Source organism: Orbicella faveolata, unplaced genomic scaffold, assembly GCF_042242905.1.
Source record: "Orbicella faveolata isolate gen_17 unplaced genomic scaffold, um_ofav_v1 contig_46, whole genome shotgun sequence".
NCBI lineage: Eukaryota > Metazoa > Cnidaria > Anthozoa > Scleractinia > Merulinidae > Orbicella > Orbicella faveolata.
This window is the reverse complement of record NW_028301576.1, coordinates 5,513,605-5,538,527: the sequence shown is the minus strand read 5'-3', so window position 1 is coordinate 5,538,527 and position 24,923 is coordinate 5,513,605. Positions and strand designations below refer to the sequence as shown.

Sequence of the window (24,923 nt, the reverse complement as noted above, 5' to 3'; positions counted from 1 at the left end):
TGAATAAGTCACTTTGATACCCGGGTGGATGTAACCCATAGCCCTTGGACATTTCAGGCAACTATTTAAGCGATGGAAAACACTAACAGTCTAAGACATCTGCCGGTTTTGGCTTGGAGTTGGCACCGATCACAGAAACGAGAATGGATGCGTCTAATCGATAATGAAAATGATTCAAAATGCCTGGTCTACAATAGAGCGGCAAAGAAGGGACATAACTTTACGCCCTTTTCCTTGGCTAAATTTCTTAATCCTAGTGGAACAGATCCAATATTATCGCATGATAGCATTTGTCCTGGCTGTTGTTAGCCACGATCAGTATATTCCACTGCTCAATCTTCGCGCGAGATTTTATCGAGAGCAGGCTCATCCAGGAGGGTATACTTGAGGGAAAAATTAATTTGAAGCTGCGAGGGACCTAGAGGTACGCATTTCAATTTTTTTGGATCTGATGTGTAGCTTTTTTTTATAATTTTGTTCTTGTTGTCATCACTTTCATCATTTATCATTTTCTAGCTAGGAAGTTTTAAACGTTCTAAAAGGGTCTTAATTTTGTAGGCGACGTGCTTATATAAGCCCCAAGATAATTTTTTACATCTCAAGTGACTAAATCGTACGATAAACGATAATAAACTTTTATTATTGCATCTACCACGATGAGCAACAACACCTCTTCCTCCACAAATTTTTGTTTGTTAGACTCGTTTCCTCGTCACCTCGTCAGGGCAACACCGCACTTGTCCCTTTAGGTAACGTTACACGAACCGACTTTTAACTCAACAATGTTGCGCACAGGGCGACTTGACGCAACATTTCGTTGCGGCAGTATGTTGCACGTTTTTGAAAGCGATGCAAAAACTTGCAACATTATTGCCCGAAGTTTGTATGTTACGTTTAAAATCGTCACGTGTAACATACCGTTGCCGACAGTTGCCGACCGTTGGGCATCAAACTTGCGTCAAAAGTTGTCTCGTGTAACATGGAGTAATAATCGATATTGAAATTCGGCGTTAAAATTCGGCTCGTGTAACATCACTTTTCTGGATCAAAGCAACATTGAAATTTAACCTAAAGACCGCCCCACCCTAGTCCTGAAATCTTACCAAACTTTGCCGCAACCACGCGAAGTGCGAGACAGCAAGAAAGTTTGTTCAAAATATTCGACAAGATACTTGTCAACCTGAGTTTCAGAAAAAAAAAAACATTTGATATGATGATTAGTGTATACATGGAGTTTTTCAGAACTATGGATTGACGTTATGGCATCATTACTTTTATTTAGATGAAGCGCATTCCCTTAAACGCCGATAACTTGTTTTAATCAAAACGCAAAATGTTTCTTTTCTTTGACATCTTTAGAAATGGTAGAGGAATCATTTGTCATCGCGGCCACCTGAAAGGGAAAGAAACAAGGAACGGTTATTTAGTAAATGGCGCGGGATAAAAAATAACATTTTAATTTCCAGGAAGGTTGAACTCACTGTGACCTAGCTGAAGAGAAACGCTTTGGCTATAGCGGTCACTTGTAACATAATCATATTACGGCAGTTCAATCTGAGTTTATGGACGGAAAAAAAAGTCATTTGCTACAAGTTTGTTACAGTACAATTACCGGACACAGCAGTTATCACAAGTTCTGACAGCTCTCGAATCAGCTGGCAGCATGCCCTGGAAGAACCCTTCCGGATTTAAACTGCCATAACTTTTCTATAAACACGCCTTGACAAAATGCTTTAGGTTGATTTGAAGAAATCATTTGAATCAGCCAACCTCGCAAATAGTTTGATCTTAACGGAAGGTTGCTTCTGTTGCTAGAATTATCAAGCTCTATTCCAAGTTAACGTTCAGCTTTTCCACTCAACCAAGTTTTTCCTTTGAAGAGTCTGCTATCCCGAAGAAATTCGTTTCGAAAGATGCGACTTCGGAGGCCTAGGCCGCCTCTTTGGAACGGTACTTGGCAGCCAGGTCGTGTTTATGTGACGTCATTCCGTCCAACTCGAAATTGGCGGGAAGGAGCAAAAACCTGCAACTAACTTCGCTTCCTTTAAAAGGTCGGCAAAATGTATTTTTTCGAAGGGATTATTGACTTCAATATCTTCAATGCCATCATTTTCGGCGTTTGGAGCAAATTTGCCTCGAAATAATACGGCTCAAGAACAGCCATAGCCCAGAGAGGCAGTTAAAAGGCTTGTCGGAAGCCATTCGGACAAAATCTCTTGGTCGGAATGACGTCACGAAAACGCGGATTGGCTTCTGAGTACTGTTCAAAATGGCGGCAACGAAGCCGAATTTTGGGCTTCTTTGGAGACGAATTCCATAAGGAAAACCTACACTTTAGAGGCTGAAACCTCGATGAGAGGGAAACCTTAGTGTGAGGTGTTTATTAACAGTTGATTAAATAATAATAATAATAATAATAACAATATTTCAAGAAGGTGATAAGAATGGCAAGGCAAGGCCCTGCATCAATTAAATTCAATACCCCGGTGTGGCTTGGCCAGATTAACAATTTTCAGCCTTATTCTCTCGACACGTGTATATTTGTTTTGTCATAGTAAACTTATGAATGGTCAATTGCCTCTATGAGACATGCCTGCAGGGAATCATGGTTGTTACATTCACCATCTTAGACTGGATATTTGTTTTGATGAATACAACTACCATGATTAATTCCCTGCATGCGTATCTTATTGAGGGAATTGATCATTGACCACTGTCGAATACTTCAACAACATGAAAACCTTGAATAAGTATTCAATACCTCTAAACACCTTGAACCTGGCTGAGAACCCTCTCTGACCAGTATCGTTACCATCAGATGAAAAGTTGATTGATATCTGCTGTCCTCGAGCTCGGACATAAACACATGGAGCTCGTGGTGGTCTCCCCCGGCTTTGCCGTCGATAACGGTCATATCCGGCTGTCAAACGATCATAAGGAGTATCATAGCCAAAGTAATCAACATCGTCAGCAACTTCATCATCATCATCATCATCATCACAAGGACTATCTTCTCGATACAAGGGAAACGACAGAGACCTTTTTCCTCTGGATCGGAATACACCACTTAAAGTGCCGACCACAGTGTTTCCCCGCCTAATCGTGATGATATCTCTTCTGTTAAAAGAACACAAGGCTCAGCACGTAATCAGACCTAAAACTGACGCTGTTGTGACTTTTAGTACATGTAGTCTGCATTATCGAGTTGACAAGTACGCGTTGCTCGTCCTAAGCCTTGAAGAGGTGGGGGTTGGGGTTTGGGGGTTGGGAGGGGGGTGGATGCTTCCCCACACCGAGAAGGTTTTTTTCAAAATTTTGAAGGGATTTACTGTGTGATCCTGAAACGTCCAGTACAGTACCTGGTCGTTAATCCCTCGCCAGAATCTCGAAACGTCAACTCTCTCAACGTCATTTAGCATAGCCACAACAACCCCAGTTAGATTTACTCTTTTCGATAAGATCCTCCGGTTTTTTCCCATTGAAAGAACTTTGCCGAATTCGCACCTTTGTCCATTCTTTCATCATATTTGGCTAATTTCGTGAAAATTTACGTTATTTTATGATTTTGTGAGAAACAAGTGAAATCCACGATGGCAGCTCCAGCTGAGATGACGAGCCGTGACTGATTTCAATAGATGTCAGATGACATCATGACCATCAGAATATTTGTCATCTTGTAGAACAAATCCAGGGCTATCTATTAAACTCAAAACGTTTTAGATATGTCTTATTATAATGATAAGAGTGTTTTGTACGCCTGCCAGACGCATGCATAGTAAAGTTAAGATATCTTTTCGTATTCACAACTAAGCTGCGTACCTGAGGAGCATTATTAGTCTGTCTACGTGAATACTCCAATAACTTACCCCCTTTCAGTGTCTATTGTTAAAAACTCCAGCAACAGTCCTCTCACGTTCCTCCCAGGTATGATCCACGTGATGTCTGAATTGGGTGGATAGCTCCCTGCATTGAAACCAGGCGATCTAAATATCCGGTTATTTCCTCTCAATGTATAGGTTCGGGGAGCTAATAAACAAAAAGAGAATATTAGGTTAAGTACCTTTACTTTTGAGCACCTTTAAAGGCCATCGATATTTTCGACAGCCAACTAGGCAATACACTCAGGCACCTCATTTTTTTTTTTTTTTTCTTTTTTTTTATTTGGCCCTAACTGGACATATGTAATGCTTTGCTTCTTGTCAAATCAGGCAACTAAAGCTTGTTTACTGTTTCTTGGAATTTACATTACAAATGTCGAGTTTTCTGCCGATTTAGTTTTTGTCTAGTACGCACTAAGAATTCGCCGGTACCCATTTATACACCTGAGTGGAGAGAGGCACCATGAGAGTAAAGTGTCCCGCCCAAGAACACAACACAGGGCTCGAACCCTGTACTAACCATGAGGCCACCATGAGGCTAACCCTGCGATGGATAGTATCCCATCCAGGGGGAAGTAGAAATGCTCCGGCCTGATGAGCCACTTAGCTCGTATGCAGACTTTACCTTACCTAATACACACTAGTACTGTCACAACAAGATCTTGAGAACCACTGCTTACATTTCCACGTCTTGGCTACTGTCTTTTACTTTCCTTTTTTATTTACGTTGTAACCTTCCGGTGAAATTCTTTAAAACAAAACTCGTACGTGGGCAATAATTGCACATAGCATCGATGTGTTCTGCATACTGCTAGTCAGGGATTTATCGGGCTGTGGTCATATCAACCCCATTACATGAAACTATATATTGTTTGCCCGGATTAGTCTTCAGTTCAGAATGACGTGTACACCAAACTCATAAGTATTCAGTTTTTGCAGTTAGGTAATACGTTCGATGAATTCAAGCTAAGTGTAGTTAAGAGCGATCTTTTTCAGGCGCAAAGTTTAATAATGCCTCGATAAATAATTGGAAACCGGTATTTGAAGTAAACTTTAATAAGAATTATACTAAACCAATTAGATTATTTGCTCTCGATTTGTATGAGGTGATAGCTATAGTTGATGAGGCTGCAGGCCGAATCAGCTATATCCTCATAGAAATCTCGAGCTCATAATCTAATTGTTAAATAGTGGCCTTGATGTGACCACAAACGTTACTTGACGATTTGCACCAGGCGCATGGTATTTCCGTGTAAACGTTTACATTCCCTCATAACTTGAAATCGAATTAACTCAAATGAAGACTTGGGGCGTTTTCCATTTAATACAAAATCCCAAATCTTCCAACGGTAGCAAGTGGACTGAATTTTTCTGGACAAAGTTCTTGAGAATTTAAAAGAAAATAATCTGTTGAACCTCCGAACAACTTATTGAAACTGCAGAGAGTCAGTTCAAATGGAACAGATATTCCCAGTAAGAGCTTTTCAAAACATTTGGTATACGTCGCTAAGATGTCCCTTTTTCAAAAATTCCGGAAAATGCTCACATCATGCGCCACTGAAAATTCTCAAAACAAAATCAACCGGGATTTTTCATCGAAAATGGAAAGTGACCCTATTAATTATATTTTAGACTGCTGACAACCGGGTTTTTCTCTTAAGGTCACTTAGACGTGTGGTTAGCGAACGCAAAAGGGTGGTATGGCTCGCCGACCCGTTGCCCTTTTGGCTGAAGCATGTCGCCTCATAATCCCCGCCATTGCTGCCACGTTGAATGGTGAAAGGGAATTTCAACGTAACAGAAGTGGAAATTCCTTCTCACCATTGAAGGCGTTTCCCTTAGTAATTTGTTGCGAGGTCTTTTTTTCAGTTTGTTTGTTGTTGTTGTTGTTGTTGTTTTCTTTTTTTTTTTCTATAATTAAGTAATTACATTGTATTGTAACTCCTTAAGTAACGTAATGTGTAAGTCATAATAAGTTATTATTGCGTATTGTAAGTAAGTAAGGCAATGCCAAGTATTGTAAATAGTTTTTTTTTTATGTATTATAAGTGACGTTTGTAAGACCGTAAAAGCATTAGAAATACTACTACTACTACTACTACTACTAATAATAATAATAATAATAATAACAATAATAACTACTTAATAACCGAGAGTGAGGTCGTTACGGGAAAATCTCAAACTGAGGCCTTGCGAACCGAACGGTCGAGGTTATTAAGTTGTTTATCATATGGCCGATTAATTAAAGAAAAGAAAAAAATTATTCGAGCGGAAGTCGTCAGTTTACATCCGGCGATGCGCGCGTTTACCGATTCATTCATCGATCGTCTCAAACCCAGGGCAAAACTACACAGTCAGTGAACTTCACCCCTGTATTACGTATTCCGTAAAAATACACATTTCTTTACGGGAAAAGTGATTGTCACAGCCTCAAAAAGGTGTTTTAGTATAGTGGTGCCACAAGTTGATGGGGGAGTTTTTGCGACTTTTGTGGCGAAACGTCAACGCACATGGAAAAGACAGAAAGTGCTTCAAAGTAGTCCAAACCAACGGTCTTTCGGTGAAACAAAATACTAATGCTTCAGAATGGACTGCTCAGAATAACTCGATCTCCGCATTCGCTTTCGACAACATATCTTCGCCTTAATTCTTCATTCTGGGATTTAGGGATGAACTTTTCAAGCCTTGTGAACGTCTAAAACTTCCTGCAGTTATTAGAAACACTGCTACCGACAGAAACCGCCCGATTGTTTACATCTGATGATCCTGGAAGCTGATTTACCCTTGCTTGTGTAAAGCGAGGGAATATATTTGATGAGAACTGTGACGGAGTTTAATATTTCTGTAATTGTTGTGACTAAGATGATATCTTATAAGTTTCTTTGTTGTGTTTTGCTCAGGATGCATGACAGATCTGCCGATGGTGTTTTTCATTTAGCGACTTTAGCTTTACTTAAGACTCGGCAAACTTTGATTGTTTTTCACTAGTGCCCGCCAAGGTTACCGACTGGTGAGTCAAAAACGACTCCTATGTAAATTTTATTAAGGAAAAATCTCTAAACTTTTAGCTACTTACTTTCTCTTACTGTTTTAAATCGGTTTTCGTCGTTGCAATGCGCTTGAATTTTCAGAGCTGGGCTCTTCCTAATTTGCATAATCCGTAATCAGCCCGTGGGCATTACGGCTGCATAATGACCGTTCAGATCTCGCTCTTAGCCAATCAGAGCGCGCGTTATATCGGCCACAAGCCAAAGCCATACAATAATGTCGTGTATTGTAAGTAGGTTAAGTATTGTGTCGTGTTGTAAGTAGAGTAAAGCAATGTAAGTAATTATGTGCTTAGCAATAAAAAAAAAAATAATAATAATAATAATAATAATAATAATAATAATAATAATAATAATCCCCGCTGAGTCTCGAGAGAAAAACAGTCTGCCAACAGTCTAATTATACTTTAGTACTTTCATTACCAGGTGTAGTAGTGGGAGTACTTGGTGGAGCAGTAGACGGTGCAGTAGTTGGTGGAGAAGTCGGTTCAGCATTGCATTCATCAGTATGGCAACAATCCACGTTACATGACTCAACATCACCGGTTTCATTAAGATTGCTACATACGAACTCCGACGAGCAAAGAATTGGCGGTAAACACACTTTGATTTTAACTTCAGTCATAATTTCATTTTCATTTCTAAGTGTCGTCACGGTAGAACAGTTGAAACCTGACTCGCAAGTTACCAGTTCCTCTTCATTGGCGCAATCTTCTACGCAAATGAAGCATCTCAGGCGGGGTGGTGTGCCGCTGCCGCCATCTGTGGAAACAAATTGTTTCAATATCGTTATGGCGGTGGGTTAAAGATGATTTCCAGTCCGTACTTCACACACTCGAGAGTTTGTTTACGTTTTTTGTCTTGTTCCATGTACGACATTACAAAATGTAAACATTGCATGAAGTAATTAAATTCAAAGTTTCATGTCAACAACCATTATGGATACGAAGCTTTATGCTTCGTTCTTTCTCATCAGATCACTTGATGAAACAGCTTCTCAGCTGTAAAAATCAATGAAGCTGTTGGAAAAAGAATTTGAAAGGCCTCAAAGATAAGGAATGTGGTTCGTAACGAATAACATCGATTCGCATTTCATCGAGTGAGACGTATATTGTTTATAAACATTAGGGTGCTGAGACTGCGCAGTACGGACTGGAAATCATCTTTTCACACAGTGTAATGAGATTTTTAAAAAATTAAAAGGAAAACAGCTGCATGTACCATTGTTTATGGGAAGATGATTTTCCTGTCACAGACAGTAGTTCAACCTTCTGGTTACTAGTCCGCATGCGTATACTTCTTAGCCACATCAGACTATAAGGCCATGGCGCTGGTTATTTAACGGGGGGACGCTAATCCATTCATATGAAGAAGGTATAGATGTATAATAATAACAATAATAATAATAATAATGATGATGATGATGATGATTATTATTATCATTATTAGTAAAGGTTTTTTAAAACAATTTGAAGTAAAAACTAACGGTAAAAGGGCGCGACTCTCCGTCATCGCATTATCAAGCTTAAAAGTGAAGAAAAAATTTTGCATAAGTTAAATATAAAACGAAGAAGTAAAAGTATGTAAAGTATGAAAATATAAAAAAGGGTGTTAAGAACAATAAAATGCATGCAAGAATAACATAATTAAAAATCAAGCAACATCTGAAACCGCGCGAAGTCAAGCCGTCTATTGCTTAACCAACAATCCCTTGCAAATATCAATTTAAATGTGACCTGTGTGATGCAGGTTATGTTGGTTACACGCGGCGGCATTTGCATCAACGCGTAGACGTGCGCAAGAATGCGTCTTCCTCCATTGGAAAACATTTTCTTATGAAACATTCTTATGTGCCCAAGGATCTTACCAAGAATTTATATAATTACCATCTTAAAAAAGTGCAAGAACTAGTTTGACTCTCTCATTTTTAATTATGTTATTCTTGCATGCATTGTGTTGTTCTTAACACCCTTTTTTACATTTTCAGACTTAATGTACTTTTACTTTTTCGTTTTAGTTTTATACTTATGCAATTTTTTTTTCTCTTTTAAGCTTGATAATGACCGAAGTTCGGTCGAAACGTCGCTAACTTTAACCGTTAGTTTTTACTTCAAATTGTTTTAATAATAATAATAATAATAATAATAATAATAATAAGTATGTTTACTCTTCGTTACTGATACTTATTAGAAACAGAAAAAGAACATTTGTGGAGACAGTGTGACCGAGCTTGATACTGCTATATCGGCTGGTCTGACTCCAAAGTGCCAGCTGATATTATTAACCACGTTACGTTCATACGACTCTTAATTTACCTTGACCCTGAAAAGTTTGTATTAGGGAATGGTCAATGAAAAAGAATTATTTATAAGTCGGCACACTTTACAGTATCCGGCTGGTAATTTTAAAAAGGCCAGCGCCCCGGCTAATGTATCATGTTGTTATGTGTAATCATTTGAAAATGAAAACCAAGCAATTAAAAAAATAACGACAAAAGTGGTGAAATCAAAGATACTGATAGATGACAAATGTGGACCAGATTGCATCTTACGTTGCTTTTAAATTTTTATACTTTTTTAACATTGTACATACGTTTTTATTTTAGTTTCTTGAATTTTAATGTTATTATAACGTATACCTGTAGTATTTCACCTCAGTGTCCCCAATTAGCTTCCTTAGCTAAAGTTGTAAGACACTTCAAAATAAATATAAATATACATTTATATAGCGCCATTTTCCACTAATTGTCCATGGCGCTTTAATAAAGTTTACTATTATTATTTATCAAATTTCAACCAAAAAATAATGACTTAAAGATTCAAATTTCGCCAATTGATTTTGTGACAAGCGGTCATTCAACCGAGGTTTTTGAACATAATCCACTTCCACCCTCTCCTGTATTTATTTGGCGGCATATGCGGGAAGTAAGAACGACCCGGCTTACTTTCGATAGTCCCCTATCTGTACCATTGTCCTGTCTAAGTGAACAGTAACCTACTTGGGTTGAAGCCGTCGAGAATTTCAAGTGAAAAGCTAGTTGTCAACATTTAAATTAATTAACTGCATCAAGATGATGCTATTGAGACTCTGATATATAGGTCCGTATAAGCAACACGTATAAGATCTCTAGGTGAAATTGACAGTTTTAAAAAATGGACTTGGCAGAACTGACAGACGACAAATCTGGAACAGATTGTATCTTATGTAGCTTTTAAAATTTTATCAAGTGTATATATGCTTTAATTCTAGTTTCTTTAATTTATAATGGATTTTTAATGTTATTTTAATGAAAATTTGTGGTATTTCATTACAACGTCCCCAATTAGCTTCCGGAGCTAAAGTTTTAAGACACTTTAATAAAGTTTATTGTTATTATTATTATTCATTATTATTATTATTATTATTATTATTATTATTATTATTCCTAAGCTTCTTTTGAAGCCAAGACCCCTACCTTCGTCTTGCAGCTCTAGCAAACGTTTCGTGTTGCTGAGATCCTGGATTTCGTCCAACCAATTAGGAAAGGGCAATGAATGAGCGGTCGCTATGCATATTACCACCACCTAAGCGAATATAAATTAAATGTGATCAGGGAAACGTGCAAGCACTTCGTTGCCTTATTACTTGCACCAATATATAATTCATAAAAAATACGTTTTCATTAAACTGAGTTAAGCTCAAAGCATACATTTATTCTTTAACTGAGCAAGCTTTAAGTGGTATTACAGTAACTGCAGTATTTGGGCGGCAATGAAAATTTGAAATTAAATTCGAGTTGAGCGGCCGGTAATTATAACTACTTGAAGTTAATTATGAAAATATGTTTTCAAAGAGAGGCGATTTCATTTCAGAGACATATCTGACTTTCAAATCACGTGCTTGCTTCGTACTGCATATGGTTAAGAAAAATGTTAACCGGCCTTTGATGAGAAGAAGACAGCCTAACCTTAGCGAGATGTTTATCAATTAGGAAAGATTTTTAAAACCGTGGTATTAAATTAATTTTGCTCAAAGGTGAGAGTTTAGGTGAAGTTCATAGCTGCAAGCTGAAAAGGCCAGAGCATTAAAAGCCAAAGCGAGGTACTCTTAGATTATACGGTGGACTCATATGATTGTGAAGTAAATACTCAGTGCATGCACACAAAAGCAAACAATTTTAAATATAACTCTGACACGTAAATGAAGAATTTAATTTTGTACAATTTTCACTTGTCCATCAACCGTGTTGTTTTTTTCCTTTACACCTTCCCAGTAGATCATTATCAACTGCTGTAAATTACTTAATATACAAGACAGTCAATTCGAGAAAACGTTTCTTGGCTGGTATTAGTTACAAATATATTTGAGCTTATTAGATAGCAGGTTCTCGGGTTGACGATCGATCATCATTGATGTTCATGTTGTTTTACGTTCAGTGTTATCCCATTATAAATATGGTCACACAAAACTTACATGAACACTGCTGCTAATGGTTATCGGGAGGGTGTCATTGATAATATCCTATATACAGAGTAGCGCTGGATAAGTTCCACTAAAAATAAACTTAGACTTTGTTTATTTTTCTTAATGTGTGCATCATGATTTGTAAAAAGGTTCGGTTGCATTTTGATGATATTATGTCCCAACGTTAAATGTGAAGCTATGTCCAAACATTATCAACGAAAACAAGAGTTTCAAACCTTCTGTCAACGGCAACAATACAAATTAAATCGCTTACCGTTAAAGACAGCCAATCTATCTTCATTTTCACTTGATTCCTTCGTTACCACATGTTTTCTACGACTCCGTGGATGCTTGTTGATCCTTGTCGCTTTTATATTGCTTTGATCATCCGGATTCAGGCTTTACCTCAATATAGAACCTCTTCGAGCCAATAGGGCGACCTGTAATTGATCGAGACGGTTTGTCTGTCATGATAATCGTATTGCCTTCCTCTTAATATAGTCTCCACTGCGGCACTTCCGTCAACTAATATTAGTCAAAGAAAACAACGGATCACGTTTTGTTTTGTGTACTTACCCTAAAGCATTTCTGTTGCTTTTAAATGAATAAAACACGTATTTTATAAATTAGTTTTTACCACGAACAAAATTACTGGTTAGATGTTAGTAGTAACATTAGTTACAGCAATAGATCTGCATTCGTTACCATGGTCATTTTATATTGTACTTTGGACAGTAAACTGTTAGATTCCTTTAGAAGTATTTCAAACGTAACATGCAGCGAGCCCAGCCAGAAAGAAAAACCGTTATCTTAGATTTCATTTGATATCTCCTCTCTTCCAATATGCGAGTGTTGGAAATTTTAACTTAATTTATTTGTTTCAAGAAGTCTACTACCAGGTCAAACAAAATTGATTTTGCAAACACGAGTAACTCTCAAAGGATGAAATTTCTTCGAGATTCAGTCGAAGATAAAACTCCTGATATATCCACTGGCATAATGGAAAGATAAACTACCCCGCTACTCGATGGACAACGGGCAAAAAGTCAACAACAACGGTAACCTGGAAAGTTTAAGTTTTCACAGTCACGAATAAAACAAAATCAAAAACCATTCAGTGGATAAAGTCAAAAAAATGTTATGTTATAGAAGTTAAATAAAGTAGACACTTCGCTAAGTTTTAGGTTTGTGCGTTATCCCAAACTTCAGATATTCGTCAAAATGTTTTGCACAAATTTCAAACGTCCAGTGGGAGGACCTAGCTCCGTAATACACCAATATGGCGGCAGGAAAATAGTGTAAAATCTGAAAGTCATTTTGGTTATCTGGGCCATTGATTTCTGTGGTGCACAAACATACATCCACATAAACACATTTGCTACTACTTTTACTTCACAAATGGCTAAAAATTACGAGATAAATATAGCGTTTTCGACAAACGTGATCGTATGTTTTCGGTCACGCGCCGCCATAACCCTGAAATTCAAAATGCGCTGGTTTCCAAACGAAGGACGCTGTTGAACGAAAAGGTGTAAGCAGATCTACATTTAGCGCCTCTTATTCGTGCTGGGGATAAAAACTGTTTGTGTCCTTAGTTTTGGGTTTAGTATTTGATGTCACCACGTAAAAACGATCTATTAGCAAAATTGTGTAACGGTGATGAAATTGAAGTTACTCTGCGAAAGCGAATCTATCAACTGTATATTTTCAGTTTTAGTTGCTGGAATAAATTTCTCAAGTTGTAAATACTCTCTAATATTGGAAGTTTTTTCAAAGCACCAATACCGTTATTTCTCACCTGATTCCGTTAGGGGGCTACTCTTAGCACAAACAATTGACAACGTGACTTTTCCACCAATTCCAGCAATAACAAAAACAACAACAACAACAAAACTATATTCCTTTTTCATTAATTTACATGAATTTTAGGTTAATGAGTTGTGTTACATCTACACTTTATTATTAGAAATAATTAAGTTAGAAACTTAAATATAATGACAGATAAACCTGCAGGTAGTCTAGGCTAATCTAGGCGGGCCACATCTATATTTATATTATGCCATTAACATGCAATAAGCTTATTATCCAACTATTTGGACAAAGATTTATGAAAATTTTATTACAAGCGTTATAACCAGAGATAAGCTAAGCGATGGGTTGAAATTAATCAGGCTCTAACTTTAAGAATTTGAGTCAGGGTGTTGACATTGAAGAACGCAGTTCAGTAAGTCGTTTTATCAGAAACAGCGCGTGACTTAGATTGCTGAGAATTGTTCAAAAGAAACTCAAGAAAGGTCGCAGTCATAGCGTACCATAAATTCCGATAATGCGCTTATCTTTCAGAAACCTTCTTTTCAAAAGGTTTTTTGGGTGCGTTAAGGGTGCGTTTCTTTAGGAAAAGCCAAGATTAGATTCTTAAATCCGAGAACGGATTTTGCGTTTCATTACTAAACTGATTGATCCAAGATAACTCGGATGATTGTCCATCAAAGGAACCGAAGAATCCTTGCCCAGAGTGGATTTTTCGGTTCCTTTGATGCACCATAATCCGAGTGATCTTGGATTAAGCTGTTTAGTAAAGAAACGCAAAATCCGTTTTTGGATTTGAGAATCCACTCTTAGACTTTCCCAAAGAAACGCACCCTAAGTTTCGAGGGAGTTTAATATCATCAGAAGGAATTTGAGTGACAAGAATGTTTGGGGTTATATTGGCAAGGGGTGTTGAAAATTTTTGTTGCAGACAAGAAGTATATATCCGCATGGTAAAACGTAAACTCTGTTCGATATTCTAGTTTCTATAATTTTTGTTTCTACGTTTCTAAGCATAAAGTAACATAAATAAAAACCGAAAATATGAAACAAGCTTTATGACAAGGGGCCTATTATAAATATTGCCTGTAGGGGGTGGGGAAGCTTACTATCGCTGGGACTCTTTTGCTCCTTAGGAGATTTGGGGGATTATTGTCGGGGTCTGGGGATATTTGTTGTCAAAACGTTTTTTCCTTATTGATGATCTTCCCTCAAACGGTTGTAACTTTATATTTGCTGTCGATTCTGATCAATTTATTTACAGTTCAATCTTTTCTTGCGCTGATACTCCGTCTTCATGCTTCTCAACGTTGCAGAGACACTCTGTTGGACAAAATACGTTCACGCACTAAGCAGGTATTTATTGACGTTTTCTCCGGCAATATCCGTCTAGAACTTCTTTTGAAGTGATTTATAGTTCACACAGGAATTTTAGAGTAAAGAACTGTGATCCTTTCAGTTTTGAAACAATCTTAGGACATACATTTTCAGCTTGAAAGTATTTTAGTGTGTAATTATGCTAAAACATTCTTTGCAGAATTTAACGTACGTCCAAACAAAAGTCGACTCAAAGGAAGCAACCAGTATTGTCTTAGAAGCACTGAACAGGTAAAAATCGGGCATGTTGCTTCGTACGTCAAAAGAGTACGAAATATGGTATAAGAAAGCATTTAATTTCAGCAAAGAACGTTCGCTTTTTTGTGAAATTAAAAAGACTTATAACCTACTGTCCAAGGTTTCCATACTGAAACGTGAATAGTGACGCCCAGTTGTTGTTGTTTTTTTTATGTAGAATCGCATATATATTGTACAAGATGATTTTAAGATCCAAAACTCAATGTTATCTCGAATCGTCGATTTATCAGTTAAGACCGACTTCATGAGTCAAAATGTCTCCTGAACAATATACACGGCTATGTTTGCGACACGATTGAACAATAATTATGTATCCTTAACATGATCAGGTTATGTTCCATTTCACGGATGATGCTGTTTAGATCTAGAAATTAACCGGTGATTTTTTTTGTGATCCCATTGTGGAGTTATATCTTTGAAACTTACATGCACATGTACATGTAACTCTAGTACAATTGACACCTAGGTTCTTTTCTTTAGTAAAAATATGAAATTGTGTATGTTGTATTTGCAAATTTTCAACACACCAAATTGTCTTCTTTTCAAAATCTCACCCTCGTGTTTATTCTTAAAATATTCTTAAAATTTCGGAAATTTCAGTCTTGATACTCTTATAAAATATATTCTTATAAAAAATATGACACGTCTAGATACGCAGCGTTGAAATCTAGAAACCCCTCATATATCAATCATATTTCTTGCCATTACCAAAAATCTTTCACCTGCTAAAATATTAAACGTTTCATTTACTCAGTTTTAAAATGCCTTCGAGCATCGGTTTATGGCTATGATATCTTGTCTCCTTTGGCTCTACCGATACTAACTGTGATCCAACGACTATCTTTGATCCCCTGATTCCTGTCCAAACCTTAGGCAAACGTATTGATATGCTTCGGAGGCTACATAGTCAGTAGAGCTATAACATTTTAACGTAGAACTGAGTGTACTCCGTGAGTTTATTTTAAGATAAAAGTAAAAGTAAACGTTTCGATTTTAGAAATGAGAGTTATTCGTTCTGCGTTATTCTGAATAATTAAAAGTGGAGTAGCAATCTTTGTATTCAATGTTGTTTGGTAGCTACTTCCTGACCTCATTGCATTCAGTGATTTTTTTAACAATTAGTCACGCATTAATTCTTCACTCTGTACAACAGTAAGCAGGTGAAAGGTGACACTAAACAAAAGGAGTATTAATTAGGACGTGGTGGTTACTAAAACAAGGAATGATTTAAAATGACATGAAATGACTTACAATGACCTGAAATGATCGAACACGATTGAGAATAATCTTGACTGATGTCTAAAATGACCAAGAATAACGTTTAATTAAGCCTGCCTAAAAGATCTAAGATAGTAATTGGCAACAGTACAATGACCTGAAGAAATCTGAAGTGGCCTACTAAGTGAAACCATCCTCATTTGGGAAGATTTCAGATATCAGACAAGGTTATTTTCGATCATTCGTGGTCATTTTAGGTCATTTTAGGTCATTTTAAGTCATTTCAGGTCATTCAGTTCAGAATTCAGTCAAGCTTATTTTGGGTCATTGTAAATCATTTAATTTTAGTTAATTTCAAATCATGTTTGGCCATTTCGTGTTTAGCCGAACTACGCTTTATGGAGTGGTCTACTGGAAAGTGAAGCACAGTTGAAGCAAATTTTAAAACCTGTGGTCTTGAGTGATAGTACCTCGACCCAGCGAATGACTTATTCTCTAAACTTTCGGTTTTCAATTATCATTTGTTTGGGTTGGGTATCACATTATTTAAAGGGACATACAAGTTACACAGTATAAGTTATATTTGACAATTCTTATATCCCTCGAACTGCGAAGCATGAAGCAAGTGACGTTTGATCCACCTAAGTACAACGTCCCTTTACAAGCTATAAAACATTAAAAATAATCATCCTTCTTTTGACAGTGCATGTTTTTTTCCTGAATTTTTAAAAACGTTATAATTTAAATTACCAAAATTTAAAATTTTAGGATTGTTGTCACCGTTGTGTTAGTGATTTATGGATGACGCTTTGGAAAAGATGTCTGCTGTATTGACAAAATGACTTACCATGTTAAATGAGGTTATTACCTCATGTTTTTTTTTTTTTTTCGTCAAAAGAAACATTTCTGAACTGGCCTGCTCTAGGCTCTCAGTCAGTGTGGTCGATAAAAAAGCGGGTGGGCGACGAGCGAGTCTGGGAGAGAGACAGAGACCCCGACTGATTCTTTGATCGTCTCTACTGACCGGGAGCCTGGAACAGGTTATTTGTGAACATACTATATACCACTTAAGCATCGTGATCATTGCTTGAATATTGCTGAGTTACAGATCGGGGGGGGAAGGGGACAGATTCCTCCCCCTCCCCCTCCTTACGCGATTGTAGAAGACTGAAAACTCCCAGTCTGAAAAAGGTCTTTTTTTTGCAAATTTGTAGCTCATAAAAAAATTAACAGGTATTCAACGCGCGATGTGATGTCTACCTGACATCAATGTTAGGGATATGATCTGTTCTTAGAAAAGTCATCTGTTGTGCTAAAATAATCATTCTGTTCAGGTGTATTCAGTGGTTTTTGCTACATGCTTTCACTCAGCCTTTCACCTTTCGACACCACTCCTCCAGCATTTACCCCCCCCCCCCCTCCCCCTTGGCGTTCTGTCCCTCTCCTCCTTCTTCGGCATGGGCAAAAAAACCGCCTTTCTACTACCCCCTCGTTAGCTCCCGGTACTACGATTATCAGTTTGGTCACCAGGTTTTAACGTGAAAATCGTGTTGTTGTCATGGGCGACTGGCTCCGTTTCTAGTGGCAACTTGTCGGCCTTTGACGTCATTAGCAGCAAAGAGTGCGAAATTGTAGGCTACGCGACAGGCGACGCATGGCTGTTGATATTGTTACCAATGGAAACGAGGTACGTTGCCCGTGGCAATACCGTAATTTTAAGGCCAAAACTTCGTCACCAAACTTCCGTCGTGCCTTATTCAACTGATACTCGTAGTAAGGACAATTACCCCGCGAAGATTAACGATCAAGCGAACGAGCGAACGAACGATCAAGTGAACGAGAGAATGTTTCTGTCGTGCACTGTATAGAGCGATCGTTAATGACATCATTGTTTATATATATTTTTCCCCGTTAGCATACAACTTTACCCAGAGAAGGCTTCATGCCAGGTGTATAGGATTTGACTCCAAACATTTAGAGGGTTTCTGAAACTTAATAATTAATGAATTGTTTGGCTCTTTGGGTGTAATATTGAAGGAGAAACCGGCTTTCAAACAATGCAGGATTTCTGTCATTGTGGCGAAAGCCCTAATGAGAAAATACGTTTTGTGAAAAATTTTGAGATTTTAAACTCGCGTCGCACAAAGAGTATTCAATGACTTGGGCTCAAATTTCTTGGAAAAATAATCGTGCTTTTCAATAATCAAAGCTGATATTTTTGAGGTTTGATCAGAAACAATGTTGCTTCTGCTGACGAGGCCAATGTAGAACAAAGATTTTCTTATTAAGCCTTAAAAATTGGTGTTTCGCCTATGATACTGGTTGCTCCTTCACGCCGCAATGAAGTATTCAAGAATAAATTAAAACCAATTTAATTGAAGTGCTGGAAATTCAGTTTAAGTAGTGTTGCCTCCAGCATTAACGGATAGCTCCTATTAACTACCTTTAACCTGCCTCAGTTGCAAAATGGATCGACATTTAACAAACATGTTCATGAACCGAATAAGCAAATGAGAACTAACATAGATATCTTGTGTTTTTACTGAGAAAGCATTTTCGTAATGAAAATCGGATTTGATTATTTTCGGTGTAGCTTCTTTAGTTTATTATAACTGTTTACACAACTTAATTTAGACTTGGAGTGCTAGATACTAGCAGTAAAAACAACGCCTTTGTCGAGCTGCCAGAGGCAAAAACAAAAAGTGCTGATGGATGCTAATAAAAACTCTGCCCTAGGGAACGATTCCTTTTCGGTTAAAAGGATATAAGAGTTAAAATTAAAGAAAAAAATCACAATAGCAAACTGACGGCGAACGACTAACACAGGTAAGCAAATCATCACTTGTTTGTATGTTTTGTTATAAATACTACTCAACATTAAGATTTAAGATACCATTTCTTAAAACCTGGTTCACACCAAAAAGCTGTTATTTTCTCATAAGGTAATCGTTCATTTGACAACGCGGTGGTTTTCCAATGATTAAAATCTTTTCGTTCGGTAAGTTACCTTACTCGAAAATATTGTAAAAAGACTTCATTTCACTGTACACATCCAGAACAAACCTCATCTTTCGCGAGTGACAGTTAACGTACCGTTATGCTCTGAAACGGTTAATTTGTTTTTGCTCTTGTCTGGATCAAACGATGTGGTACTATCAAAAACAAGTAATGTTTCTGGAGTAGTTTTACAGCAAGAAAGGTCAAAATCAAAAAGTGTTTCTGTTTTTTGGGTATGATGACTGTAGTTTTTTTAAAGAGTATTGTGGGAGTTTCGCATGCATAACGAAAGATCGATACAAAGGCACGAAAGTGATATCTCTGTGAGAATAGCTTCAATTGGCGTTTCAGCTGTCACGTTCTCAATTCTATATTCGATGTACCAATGTCTTAGTGAAATGACGAGCACGCGACATGTTGCCTGATAAATACTCATGAACTCATTTCTCGGTAGAAAAATTCAATAATACCAAATACATCAAAGACCGACAGGAGAGGCTTTTAGCTTACGATTCCAATAGAAACTGGTAGGGTCTCCCATTTGCAGTTTATAACAAAGATTGCTCTTGAGATAAACATAACAAGCAATTTAAAAGCCTCGGGATCTTTTCAATTTTAACTAGCGTCGGAATAATTAGAGTGTGGATTAATCGCAGGCTTTTAACAAAAGTAAAATAGCTGACAAAAAAAAAAAGCCGCGAAAATGTTGTTTACATATTGGCCTGCATATCTGCCGTTATTGATGGACTTAGGGTTGCTGAAAATAACCAGACTAGGGCTTGCGATCGTGTCAGTTTATATGACACGTTGGGCATTTGTCCTCGCAATTTTATCCTTTGGCCATTAAAAAATATATGAGCACACGTTCTAGAAACTCGAACATTCTAGCGGATGGAAATGAAATTTAATAGTGACAATGTTTGACATTGTCAATATGTTCTTCCGAGTTTTATGACACAAAGCTACTTGCCATGTGCTCCAGCAAAGCAAATCAACGGGAGCTATCTCAGTCAGATTCCTGTCTCCGTTTCTCTAGAGCGTTCTGTCCGCAGAGGTCTTACTTTCCGCTATTTGAATAACCTGTCTTTTTATTTGTCGGCGGATATGTAAATTCAGGCACAGACCCAAAAATTAATATGTAATGACCGACTTCCCTTGAAAAATAATAAGTGTTTGGAAAGGTTTCAGATGCAACTGGCATTTTCTTCCCCACAAACCACGTCACGTAACACTCCGCTTTAAAGTTGTACCAAACCGTTCTGCGGGCGCTTATTCCAGATTTCTGTTCTCTCTGGTAAGAAAATTAATCATTCTGTTATCTAAATTTATTTAAGGGAATGAAAACCTTGATGATTCTAGTGTTCTGCAAAATTGATGGTTATAGCCAAGTTTGTGGGTCCGGCGTAGTTTTGGATGCGATGCGACGTTTCGGAGAGGAACGCAAACAGATCACGGTTGGAAGTTGCGCGTTAAGTTGCAGAAAAATTACGTTTGAGGTGATCCTTGTTTAAGTTTTGAAACTGAGCCTCATTAAGCGACAAAATACATACTCTTTTTAAGAGAATTACTCGTATGCCAACGTAGGTAAGGTATTTTTATCTGGTCCATCCGTAATTAAGTTCTGAATCAGTAGGAGACTGAGCGTTAGTAAACAACAGAATTTGAACTGTTCTTTTAGTTCTTGTTTTATCAGTTTGCATTGCGTGGGATCATTAGAATTCATAACATGACATAACATAACATTTGCTAACATGACGTTTAGCAAAGAAAATTTTGTAACGCTGAAATGCGAAATATTGTAAAAGTGTGTCAATCAACAGCCATTGTATTGAGATTGACGGTTAGTCCATCAAGTAAGCATATAAAGGGTATGCAAAGACATCCAAAGTGAATTTTTCTCATTTAATGAGAAGACTGTGTATTTGTTTCGCTGTCCGTTTTTTGGATATCGATTGCTTGGCGGCAGAATTGTTAGCGCGTTTGGATTATAAATGTTTCAATTAAGAATCGTTTTAAATTCGGGACGGCTTGGTACCCTCATCTAAGAAAATAAAGTTTTCTGCCGCAAACTTTGAAAATAGAATTTCCTCTGGAGAAAACCCTGGTTATCAAAATTCAACAGGGAATGCATACAAATAAATCGGTGGGAACGTTTATTCAATGACCAAAATTGAATTAATTGGGAACGCAAAACTGCTATTCATCTTGGGACGTCAGCTAAAAACAATGCTAGTCTCTAATCGAAGAGGCATAAAGTAGGCAGTACCGACAAAAGTCTAAAGATATTACAATTTTTTCAAGTCATGACTGTACCATTATTAACATAACTATTTATCCCGCGCGCTGAACAAAACAAAATCTTTAGAAAATCTTTTTTTTTTTGGTGCACTTCGTTAGGAGACAAACCATTCTCTTGTAATACATTTTTTAAAGATATCTCTCGTTTCTCTAGAGTGCGTTTTTAAATAATTTTAATCTGTTTCATATTAAATGAGAGGGAATTGCAGTTGGCGGTATATGAGAACGAAGTTTAACCTCTGACTATGTAAAATAATTTTTGCGGTATTTTTTTAAAAGGCCCGTTTTGAATAATCTCCAAGAAAAAAAAAATGCAAATTAATTCAAAGTAGGAACCTCTAGCGATCTTGAGGCGAGAATGCATTTGCTCATTAAAAAAAGAAATACTGCAACAAGATTCAATTAGAATTCTGAAATTAAAGTTAATGCGGTCAAAAGCCTCCCTGACGAACACTTATTTTGTCACTTATTTTACGCAGGACCCATGTTGATAGCAGTTTTTATAACTAAAATGGTCATCGTGCATAAATATGTTTTATATTATTACATCATAACACTTCTAGACTGAGCGATCGCCTCCAGAAAGCAACCATTTAAAAACTAAATTATCGGCCAACTCACAATACGGAGAACCTATCGTTGCGACAACCTCCTGAAATTGAGTGGGACCACTTTGATGGGTTGATGGTTAAGAATTTGCTAAAATCTATCCAAATTAAATTACTACTTCTTTTTGAGAGAAAGTGTTTTGGGGATCATAGATACTTTTGCCGAGGAATAATGATTAAAGACTTCCCCTCGTAATCGACACCTTGCTGTGATTATTTCGAAGCGACCACACAGGCCTCACACTTTATCAAAGTTTCGACAGTACTGACGGATACAATGGATAATTCTATATCGCTAGCAGATTCTTCCACGGTTTTAAATGAAACTATAGTAATGCAAGTATAAATGTATATCTGCTTACTTACAGTGCTAAATATGAAGTTACACCATATATGTGTTCCTGTCTGGCTTTTTAATGAGCTTCTTCTTCTCTCAGCTGACTCAGAATCAATACTTTGGTCACGTTTTGAGCTACTGATTTAAACAGTTGGTCTGGCACAGCGTCTAGTTAACTGTGTGTCTCTCTTCCTGAATGTGTCAGAAAATAATACGAGAATACAAGTCAATATATGAAATATCATACCTATGAAATTTTACCACATAATCGGGTCCCAGATTTGGTACATCGTGGCTCTTCTATCATGTGTCTAGTTCATATTCTTCAACCTCTACTGGTATATTACGAACTCACAACTTGACCAGCTCCCAGCTGGCTTGATAGCTCTGTTGGTAGAGCACTGTATCGGTATCGCAGAGGTCATGGGTTTGAATCCCGTTCAGGCCTGAATTTTTTTCAGGCTTTAATTCACAACTGCTCAATTTGCGTATAAATGTGATGATCAATCATGTCTTCATATCTTTCTCCGCGATTCAAATATATGATATTTCATATATTCACTTGTATTTTCCAGATAGAGGTAACAATGGCAACGAATAACACATCATTGGCCAGACCAACAGAGTCCATACTTCATATTAACAAAGAGGAAGGATATTTCTGGTGTTCTCTGTTTATTCTTGAGGCGATCATCATCGTTGTACTCAATATGCTTACGATTATCGTCTTCACCAAGGACCGACACGTGCGCAAGCGCAGTACATATCTCCTAATCAACCTATCAGCGGCTGATATCGGTGTGGGAGGACTTGTTATACCTACTGCTGTTTTTCGTCGCGGGAGCACTTATGGACTTTGGAATGTTGAAATGACTCCCGCCTTGTTCATTTCCACATATGGAGTTGACACACTGTTTTTTGGGTGTTCTCTTGCGTTTTTGGTCTCCATTTCAGTTGAGAGACTGTACGCTACAAGAAAACCAATGAGGCATCGGTCTATGACAGGAATGGCATACAAAATTTGGATGTCTTGCGTATGGGTTGCATCTTTCCTTTATACAACTGTCGTAGTTTTGTTCTTGTTTTACGACATAATCGGGTTGCAGATTTGGTACATCGTGGCTTCATGCGTCTTCGTTTCGCTTTTGATTTTAACCTTTAGTTACTGCGCGATATTTGTCACAGTACGATGCAGTGAACAACCCCAGCACTCGCATCGCGGCCAGGTTAGAAAGGAACGAAAGCTTACTATGACACTGTTCATGGTCACGCTGGTCTCCTTGTCAGTCTGGATTCCGTACGTGTTATTCACTTTCCTGGAGTCTCATCTGTCACGACAGTTCTCTCCAGAAGGGCTTTTACGCGCGCGGGGCGTTTGTGAGGCTCTATTCTTTGCCAACTCCTTTGTGAATCCGATACTGTACACGATCAGAATTCCACAGTTTAGAAGAGCAAGTATTAATCTGATAACTTGTCCTGCAAAGACTGGAAGCGCACAAATGTCTTCATTGTCGTTGGACAGTGTAGGAGTGGACAAATAACAAGAGGTTCGATTTCAGGTACTCATAGGAAGGCGTTCATGTTTTGGCGTACAAGGGTAGTGTGGTCCCGTGGGATTTGAGGAGAGCCATGCAAAACAAAAAGGCCTGAAATAGGTGTGGGTGTGGCCCGAAAAAAGTCTTGTAAAGTCGGAAAAGCACCTGATACAATTGATTTTAAGTTAGGCCTTTCCACAAATATCCAGATATTTTGGGGTTTATATTTAGAGGTTTCCGAGATATTTAGAGAATTAAGGGATATTTAGGAAATATTCAGAGCTTTCTTGGCTAAGACCCATGGTGTCCTCTCTATTTTCTTTAGACAATACTCAGTTCTATGTCACTGGGAAAAAAAAACCGAGTTCAGCGATTTCCCACTTGAAACATGTATCCCATTAATTTCTCCAGGAAGCTAAAGAGCTAGTGAAACTTAATACATGGTGAAATTTGGAGCTCTTTGGGTGTAATATTCAAGGAGAAATTGTCTTTCAAAAACTGCAAAATAGCGCTAATGAGCTCATATATATATTGTTAGTAACATTTTGAGTTTTTAAACCCGTGTTGCACAAAAGGTATTCAATACATCAGGCTCATATTCATGGGTGTAGTTGATCGTACTATATGACGTTTCAATATTCAGAACTGATTTATTTGTAGCTCCATCAGAAACTGAATTACTTATGCTAATGACGCAAATATTGTAAACAAGGATTCAGCTAATGGAAAGGCTCTTTGAAGTTTTGTAATCATGGTATCTATAATAAACCAGCATTCTCCACAGAATTGCTCGTATAGCGTAACTCGACCTCACAAACTATTTGAGGGATAAATATGGTCATCATTTCACTACTGCAAAGACCACTTCCTTTCATAAAAACAACGTTAACTTTTCTTTGCCTTCGCTTGTTAACTGATACATGGTCCCAAAGCTTAAAACCGGCTAAAATGAGCATAATATAGTCCTTTGTTAAAATACATACTTTTTCGCAAACTTGGAAAATTGAAAATTTTGCCCATTCTGAAACTAGCTCAATTACACCAATGCTTAATGAGAGCCTGAATTTCTTAATCGTTTTTTGCGTCTACGGTTGCATTCTAATATTTTCCCGACTTTG

General features: G+C 37.5%; 2 protein-coding genes across 2 annotated transcripts; one reads left to right on the top strand and one right to left on the bottom strand.

Moving 5' to 3' along the window:
- Positions 1-614: 614 nt before the first annotated feature.
- Positions 615-11,785, bottom strand: LOC110069197 (uncharacterized). Its single transcript, XM_020776681.2, has 6 exons — positions 11,643-11,785; positions 10,380-10,488; positions 7,349-7,687; positions 3,867-4,026; positions 2,762-3,117; positions 615-1,393 (listed from the first exon to the last, which is right to left on the bottom strand). The coding sequence occupies exons 1-6, from the start codon at positions 11,667-11,669 to the stop codon at positions 1,374-1,376; spliced, it is 1,011 nt and encodes a 336-aa protein (XP_020632340.2). The 5' UTR covers positions 11,670-11,785; the 3' UTR covers positions 615-1,373.
- A 2,151-nt stretch (positions 11,786-13,936) lies between these two features.
- LOC110042552 (adenosine receptor A3-like) lies at positions 13,937-24,591 on the top strand. Its single transcript, XM_020747932.2, has 3 exons — positions 13,937-14,533; positions 14,715-14,785; positions 22,846-24,591. The coding sequence occupies exon 3, from the start codon at positions 22,858-22,860 to the stop codon at positions 23,809-23,811; it is 954 nt and encodes a 317-aa protein (XP_020603591.2). The 5' UTR covers positions 13,937-14,533; positions 14,715-14,785; positions 22,846-22,857; the 3' UTR covers positions 23,812-24,591.
- Positions 24,592-24,923: the final 332 nt, after the last annotated feature.

Bases quoted from the DNA above. Each gene is read 5' to 3' on its own strand.
- LOC110069197 (XM_020776681.2), bottom strand. From the start codon at position 11,669: ATGAAGATAGATTGGCTGTCTTTAACG. The intron at 4,027-7,348 runs GTAATGAAAGTA...TTTGTTTATTAG, and splicing joins TACTCCCACTACTACACCTG to CTCCCCGAACCTATACATTG. The intron at 1,394-2,761 runs GTATTGAATACT...TTTCCCTTTCAG, and splicing joins CAGGTTCAAGGTGTTTAGAG to GTGGCCGCGATGACAAATGA.
- LOC110042552 (XM_020747932.2), top strand. From the start codon at position 22,858: ATGGCAACGAATAACACATCATTGGCCAGACCAACAGAGTCCATACTT.